Consider the following 8,504-nt stretch of genomic DNA (forward strand, 5'->3'; position numbering starts at 1 on the left):
GGAAGAAACAGTTTCAGGGGGACATAAAAGCAGACCCCCCAAAACTACAAGGGGTTTACTGAGAAGATGGGCCAGGGCTCTTTATTGAGATGCTCTGTGGAGGAAAAGAGACAAGAAACATAAATGAGAACAAGAGGGTTTAGATAAAGAAATTCATTTTCACTATGAGAACAGCTAAAGACCAAGTTACCCAGAGTCCTTGGAAGTTTCCAGTACTGGGTGAATCCATGAGCGCTCTGATGCGGACCTGCTTTGGGCAGAAGACCCGTAAGGGTGCTCCCAGCTAGAGTGTCCCTGTGATGCTACTAACCAGCTGCGTCCTTCCCACAGCCAGGCAGAAGCCAGCCGCTGGATGTCACCCTGCACTCACCGAACAATGCGGCTCCCACAGGCAAAAAGGATCAAATCCCATTGCAGGGAGAAGGCTTTCTTAATTGCAACCTTTTTACTCCAGGTAATGACTTAGGAGTATTACACTTCTTCAAAGCCAACCTTGCTGAAAAATACACAACAGTGGAGTTTAAAAGCTTCTGAATCCCCACCTAAGGCTGAAAACTTAATGCTAACTTCAGTCAAATAGATGCCATGAGATCGCAAGCTAAGAGCGCAGTTTGAAGCCTCAACAAGTGGCCTCACACATCAAGTCCTACACAACTTTGTTTAAACACAAAACTGAAACACACATCAAGCTGTGTATTTCCCCTATGCTGGGATAAAATGAACAGAAACAGACTGTAAGATCTTGTCGTATCAATAGCACACGCTGCATGTAAGTTTGCATGCATATTACTAAACCAGTAACTGTGAAACTGCTGTGATTTCTATAAAGAAACTGCGAGGACAATAACCGCTGCAGGAGAAAAAGAAAGAAACTAGAAAATCAAAAGCATCCTCCTCTGCCTGCCAGCATAATATTGATTCTCCTCTCCTTCTCCTGAAAGTCAGTTCCTGTTTAATTCAGCCAAGTTTGCTACAGCATGAACACTTAGGGGTCTGAATGGCAAGCTGTGTTGTTTCAAAACGAGCTTCTCCTAAGAACATGAAAAGCAGAAAACAGATCTGTGTTCAGTGTCAAAACTATTGATCTTTAACTGTCAGCTTCACATTAATCGGGCTGCAAACCGCAAGCACTCAAAAGTTTCCTACAGACAGCCCATCCTCCCCTGTTGCCTTGGAGAAGCCCCTCATCATGCTGCCCCAGAGGAGCCCTTTATCACACTGTGATGGAGGAGACCATTGCCGTGTTGCCCCGGAGGAGCTCTTCACTGTGCTGCCCAGCTCTTCTTGCAGCTTCTCATCATGCTTTGCCCAAAGACCCCCTCACTGCATTGCCCTGGAGGAACCCATTACCACGCTGCCCCAGAGCCTTTCATCATAGTTTGACGGAAAAGCCCTTCACTGCATTATACTGGAGCAGCCCTTCATTGTGCCATACCTGAGGAGCTCTTCATTGTGCCACACTGGAGGTCACCTTCATCGTGCCACACCTGAGAAGTTCATTCACCATGCCATCCTGGAGGAGCCCATCATCATGCTGCACCAGAGGAGCTCTTCGCTGTGCTGCTCTGCAGCAGCCCTTCATTGCAGTGCTTTGGAGGAGACCTTCATCATGCCATGCCAAAGGAGTTCATCATGCTGCTCCTGAGGAGCCCTTAATCATGCCCATCCCCAGAGACTCTTACCATACCAGAGTTCAGATTGTAGCATAGGTCACCTGTGCTTGTGAGATGACAGTTTTACACGATGTCAATGTATAAAACAAGTATCTATGACATTGTATAGACAAAAAGTGCTGTGAAGTTTCATTAGACTGGAAACCATCCAAAAATTGCACATTAGAGACTGAATTCAGTAGACAAGTATCTCTGCCAGTACAATGCTTCGCAGCCAGATGCTTTATGAATACCACAAAGTGAACCCTTATCTTACTTCCCTCAGAATTAGATTTTCAAGTAGCAAAGACAGACTTTGATGCCCCTTGAAAGCTCGCTGTGTTATTTTACTGCACAGAAGAGATCACTGCAGAACAAGGTCTCTGATGGCAGCTAGGTAAAAAACAAAGAGAAATAAATACGCACTGGCCACGTTCTGCCACAATGGCCCCCGACTTGTTGTAACTGCCAAAGAAGTCGTACCAGGCTGTTTCACTGATACTCCAAACATTGCCCTTTATGCAAGCTCAAGAAAGACTATATATATATATATATGCCTACTCCATGTTGTATGCATCCTGTGCTAAAAATATCCTTCTCTTAGTTGTTTTGCTGTCCTGAAGCATTCATAGCTCAAAGAAGCTGGTAAAAGAGCAAACAGGAACTGAAACTAGTTATGCCTGCATGCTTTTGTTTACGAGGATATGAGTTAGGGATTAACAAACACTGGCCTCTATACCACAGAATGTCCAGTTTTGGCCTGGAGGTCCTGCACTGTTAAGTGAAGAGGAAAGGGTGATAGCTTTGTGATGAAATGTATATAAAGCTTTTTATATCTGACTCTTCTACATCTACGTAGAACTGGGTATTTTACTGTAAGCACTTGTATCAGATTATGATTATAGGAAAACCTCATTATCTTCCAACAACAAGTGCTAAACCTCACAGTTTTTATTCATATCACAGGGCAATTTAATCTATTTTGTGCGTTGTCTGCAAACATCTACTGCTGCATATGCTATTCTGGTTCTCGCAGCTCTGAACCCATGCCCAGGTGGAGGGCGCATCTCCACCATGCAGCACGCCTACCTAAGTGAACGCACACGACTGCGAACACTTCATCTTGGCACCTGGGGAACAGGAACAAAGAAATCACACTTTTTTTGGTTAAAAATTAACTATTTGCTCATAGACAACCCCACCAGAGGTCTTTGGCAAACTTAAGCATTACTAGTCCTAAAACATTCTGTCATTCAACCTCCCCAGAATTATTACATTTTACCAGAACAACTCACTTTCTGCGGTGGAACTGGTACTGCCACCGCCACCACCTTTAGCCACAGACACGTTTAACTCTGAGTTACACAACCCTCCTGCTTTAGAGGGCGGGAGGCTCAGCCCAGCAGCCCCACACATTCCCCCCATCCCAGGGGAGACACCCGAGGGCAGAGCCCGCCACGTCCGCCCCGGACCCACCGCCCTCCTGCCTCAGGCGGCCCTTGCCCTCAGCCCGTTCCATCAGGGAGGCTGTCCAGGCATCCCAGCGCCGGCAGTCAGGCTGTTGGAGCCAGAGGGGGGGCAGCAGGATACCTCCTCCAGTTCGCTTACTTCGAACATTTAGCAGAGGCTGAACACCTTCAGTACCAGTGCTTGGGGGAGAAGCTGGGCACAGAACTGCCTCCAAGCTGGGGTAGGTGCTGGGGAGGTGCCACTTCAGCCCACTCCTCTGAGCCATGGTCTCTGCTTGAACCTGCCCTGCACCAGCACACAAGACGAGTGAGATACCCTATCTGACACACTGCTAAAGCCCATGGTTAGTTACTGGTGATTTCTCAGTTGCTGGATAGCTGTTGCAACAAAAATGATTTATTTCCATGAATCACAGATGGCTCACCTGAGGAAGGTATTATTAAGACCTAAAGCATGGTGCAAAGTTACGGCAGGAAAATGCAGGTCAGGATCCCACACAGTGTATTTATACCACGCAAACAGCAACTCAAAGGCTATTAGGTTTATTAACAAGTAACAAAAATCTCTAAAAGAACAAATCTCGTGTAGGACTATTTCCCCATCCCAAATCATTTCCTTTAAATGAAAACCTCCTTGTTTTGAAGAAAGATAACTTGTTTCACAAACATTTATCACAGGGATAAGGGAGGGTGTCTGGGTTTCCTCCTGTCAGCTTCCTCTGGTAGCAGCCAACAGATTACCCGGCTGCTGTCAGTGCTATTCACAGAAGAAATCAATGTCCTGAAAAAGAAAGTTAAAAGGAAAGATGTGTTGAGATTACTGAAGGATTAGAATTCCTACTTCACCCCCCAAAGGTACACGAGTAGATGCAAACACAGAATATGCTATAATACACTCAAAGTACACCATAATATTCTCACAGCATTGTGGAAAAGAAAAGGGTCTTTTGATTCCGTCTGTGTAGCTGGGATGATTTGTTCCCAACATAATTTTTTTAAGTGAATTAGGCAATACCAACTTCTCTCTTCATTTCAAATGGTTCCTCTGTCTCCCTTTTGCTTTGTATTCCCACATCCATGCCTACATTTATTAGTCATATGTAACTCTTTATCCTTAAACAGCTCCTAATCACACGTGAAAGGATGCCTTAAACAGACCGAGACTATGCAATCCGCTTGCTATAGAGAAATGTGACTAGAAAAGAAATGCCAGTATTCTGCTTGAAAACTTCCAGCGTGGTGTAGACTTCCACAGCATATTGCTCTAATCTGACTTTCTGCTATTATCTTATACGGCTGCCTAGGTCTCAATTCTGCTGCAGGGAATTATACACAGTAGTGCTCAAACTGTACAACATTTACATCAGACCAGCGCTTATAGCTGTCCACTGGAAGCAAAGACGGGGAGCTGTTTCGGAACAGATGCTTACTGGTAATGAAAGTACTCTCATCTAAGCCAGCAAACAGCCAATTCCAAGCAATCGAGAGAAGGCAGGCAATCCAACACCACTCTGTAATACACACAGTCTATTGTGTTGAGTCTATTGTAGTCACTGTGATTCACTGGTTCAGAAGTAGCAGCGCAGAGGGGAAAAAAGAAATGTCCTAAGATTATTGCTCAAGCAGCAACCAACTGGCATGGGTTACCCAGTGCTTCACAAAAAGATGCTGAGAGAAGGTCACAGGCCGAAATGTTTATGTGCAGATTCTGTAGCTAACGGTGTACATTGACTTCAATAGTGAAAGTGACTTTTGGGGAAAAACAAAACAAAGGCCAGAGATGCTTAGAGACCCCCAGGCTAATGTCTTCTTCCAGTGAAGCAGGTGCCCTTCCTAATACTTTCCCCATCCAAGTCCCTATTGGTCATTCTTCCATGCAATGCCCTTCATATGCCATGCAGTGCTTCGATCAGGGGCTGGTTCTGAAAGCTGATTAATCGTTGAGCTTTGGCCATCATCAGGTCCCCTCATATAAAAGGCAGCCCCTTCCCAAGAGAACCCGTCATAACACCAGCATTGGGCTTCGCTGGTGCAAGGCCAGGAAAGGAAGGCAAAATGATTGCTGGTGGCTTGGGGGAAGGTTATAGAGCTGGAGTAAGAGATTGGCTTCTGATTTGCAGATGGAAGGGTGGTGGCATGCAACAGCAGCTCTGCATAAAACAGCACCTTTAAGGGATGTTTCTGGAGCAGGCAGCATGCCCATACACAGATGGGTTAAGATACGCTGTACTGTTTTAAATGTGGAACTTAGAGTCAGATCTTTAGGGTCACCCTTGCACCATAGAGCTGAGAGCAGTAGAACGAAAAAAGGCTGTACATGAATCACCCTTTGTTTTCATTGCAAAGTTCCTGCATAGCAAGAATGTGAAGGGTGAAATGTCTGTGAAAGTCTGTCGCTAGTTGGGTGAAAGAAAATGACTTTCAGTTAAAGACCTGCATTGCAGCCTGACAGCAGCCCATTCCGGACCCCAACTCAGCCTGCAAGCTAAGCCATCGCTTTAATCTATCTCTGCTTCCAGTCCAACTTGCCGTGTGGCAGCTGGCTGTCATGGTTCAGAAAAGAGCTTAGAAACATATTTTAGTCATTATTTCACGTTCTGTGACTGATTAATTGCTGCAATGCTTCTGGGCCAAATTCAGAATAACCTAATGTCGTGTCAAGAGAAGCAATCACTTATCCTAGATCCGCATTTTCTCCAATAAAGCTTCTCTGACACATTAAAACGCAAATGCCAGTGACTATTAACATGAAACAAAATTCTTCCTTTCACTTACTTCCCCTGTGTTAATGAAACCAATCTCATAATCTTTAATCTTCGGATTAAAGAGTCCAGATACGATTTCAAGATTGACACACTAATTATATTTTGCCATATGCTTCAAAATGGGTAAATACTCAATATTGATGAAGGTTATTGCTGTAAACCTACCACTCAATTTGTTTTGAAGCACAGAAATAAGCTACTAATAAGCATTAATTGTAAGCCAAACCATCCCAGCCTCTGAGAAAGGATCCTCCTCTTCCATTCTTCTGTGAAGTGTTTCAGGTTACAAATTGTCTGGTGTACAAGACACTACTGGACGTGATGAGGGGCAATCACCCCTTCAGAAATACAGCCTACTTACAGAACACGAACATGTTTCTGAAAGCTTTTTAATTCAGCTTTTTGACCTACCAGTAACTGCGTTAGGAGAAAACAAACGTGCTTCAAGTAAACCAGAAGTTCTGTATGACAGTGCCCATCGATGCATACAATTAATAGAAAGAGCACTTGTACACGTTACTGAAGTATGCAGCACAATGTCCAGACTAAAATAGAAAGCTTTGGGTAAAACTTGTGTGGCCTTGAAGGAATACTATTCCAGTCAGTAGGAACTCTAATAGGATCAAAGCCTTAATGCAGCATTTGTAACATCTGCAATGTCAGAGCTTATGTTAGGGATTTTATTGAGGCTATTTGCCTGTATTAAGGCCCAAAGATTGGATCCCTAAGCATCTGTGATACGCTACAATCATCTGCCACCATTATGATTTGTTTTTACAGCAAATTAGCATTACACAGCCAAGCATAATTACGTAGCCAGCTGGGCTTTTGCAAATTCCTTACCGTTGTAGGAACAGTCTTATTTGCTTCTTGATAGACATGTTGTTCTGAGACTAAACTGCTAGGGAAATAACCAACTGTCCCCATATGGTCTTCATACTGTTCTCCATAAACCTTCAAGCAAGGAGATGTATAATTAGGTACCTTAAAACAGTCCTCATCTGGTTTGAGCTAGTTCATAATTTAGTCAAAGGCAGTTACTAACAGTGTTTCTTACTCTGGTTTTAGATTTCCTAGATTCCAATTAGCCAGCACATGAAAGGAACCATCAACAAAAGTTCTGATCCAGGCATACATTTTTTGGAGGAAATTAATGCCATCTGTAGTTCATCTGGATTTTTTTTTAATCAATACAGCTAATATTTGTCCTTGCTTCCCTTAAATTTAAAGTTAAGCCCAACTGTGATAAAAGCTTTTTCCTACATCATTTCAGCAGCCACAGAAAGGAACCGTTGAGCCCTTCCATTAGGGTTCAGCTTATAATTACCATATAGTTATTGAAGATATTTCATTAAAAAACAAACATCTCTCCCCCAAATCCCTCAAGACTCCTCAATCTCTTTAAGTTTAAACATTCCCTTTGAAAACTAAGTTGCTGCTTCAAAACCCACAATAGCTCAGCATTAGAATCTATTTCTTGACAGGAATATGTGTTAATCTACTTCTGGTTTGCTCATATACACAAGAATCTCCTCTTACACTTCCAGCCCAGAATTCTCTGGAGTCTTCTTCTTTCACTAGTTTTGAGTAAATATAAATCAACTGCCCTTTTTTAATATTAATGAATCTGCAGTCTGGAGCATTATAGTCCTCTTCTGCTCTGGCAAGGGAAATGGTGTCTAGGAAAAAACAATAAAGAAAGAATGAGGTGGATGAATTTAAAAACATATATACTTTTAGAGAGAGAATCGTTAAGTATGTGTGTGTTCTTGTGTGCACATGTGAAATGATTTCTACAGGTGAAAAAGTAGGTTATCCTGAAATTAAGAAAAGACTCAAGATATATTTCTGCTCATTTTTCTATTCTCCAGAAAGTAAAGTAACAGCTTAAGAATGTGCCATTTCATCACAGTGGAAGTTAAAATCCTTTTCTCTACACTTAACTTACACCTGAGTGGAAAATGTCCTTTACAGAACACTTTTGCAGCAAAACTGCATGTAATAAACCCTCCAACTCTGCTTTTAAAGTTGACAAAGCCATGCAAATATAACACAGTCAAATAAATAACTAAAACCCATAGTTTCCCCTCACACTACTGCATCCAACCTCCATAGTCATTTTTTAAGACTTATTTTGTTCTCAGACTTATAGCAAAATTACTTACATACACAGTCATCATCAGCACACAGCTTCTGGCTGGCAAGCTTGTCCATAAAAATCCCAGTTACAAGAGGATACATTAATCCGAGACACAAAAGTAAAATAACCAAATAGACACTTTGTGTCATTTTGCTTTGCTGCAGTGATTGCCAAATGCACGCTGGGCCCAGCAATCTCTGTCTTTTATGGAAGAGGCAGACACCTGGACAAACAAGCCCGGCCAATGGGAAGGGGCTGGAGAAACATTCCACCCCACCAGAGGAGCCGCGGGCAGGAGGAAGACCTCAGGGTCCACTCACAAAACTGAATCCCCTCTCAAAGCCATTTGGCATTAACATTTCAATCTGCAACTGTATTATTTAAATGTTTTAAGCCTCCTGTAGTTGTCCATAGTCTTAATCTTACCTCAAGCCAAGTTTGAGAATGAAAATTAAGTCAGACTCTGGTAAGTAGCAAA

General features: G+C 42.9%; 1 protein-coding gene across 1 annotated transcript; it reads right to left on the bottom strand.

Annotated features, from left to right (window-relative positions):
• Window positions 1-3,878: 3,878 nt before the first annotated feature.
• OTOR (otoraplin) lies at window positions 3,879-8,175 on the bottom strand. The gene is made up of 4 exons (XM_010019855.1): window positions 8,052-8,175; window positions 7,426-7,565; window positions 6,730-6,840; window positions 3,879-3,902 (listed from the first exon to the last, which is right to left on the bottom strand). Exons 1-4 carry the CDS (start codon window positions 8,173-8,175, stop codon window positions 3,879-3,881), a joined length of 399 nt encoding a protein of 132 aa, XP_010018157.1.
• Window positions 8,176-8,504: the final 329 nt, after the last annotated feature.

The sequence above is a fragment of the Nestor notabilis genome, unplaced genomic scaffold, assembly GCF_000696875.1.
Source record: "Nestor notabilis isolate BGI_N333 unplaced genomic scaffold, ASM69687v1 scaffold4298, whole genome shotgun sequence".
NCBI lineage: Eukaryota > Metazoa > Chordata > Aves > Psittaciformes > Psittacidae > Nestor > Nestor notabilis.

What these genes read in the sequence shown, in the direction of transcription:
- OTOR (XM_010019855.1), bottom strand. Translation starts at nt 8,175, where the DNA reads ATGACACAAAGTGTCTATTTGGTTATTTTACTTTTGTGTCTCGGATTA. An exon ending in GAGAATTCTGGGCTGGAAGT is followed by an intron (nt 6,841 to 7,425) that starts GTAAGAGGAGAT and finishes CCTTGCTTGAAG; the next exon opens with GTTTATGGAGAACAGTATGA. An exon ending in ATAAGACTGTTCCTACAACG is followed by an intron (nt 3,903 to 6,729) that starts GTAAGGAATTTG and finishes TTTCTTTTTCAG; the next exon opens with GACATTGATTTCTTCTGTGA.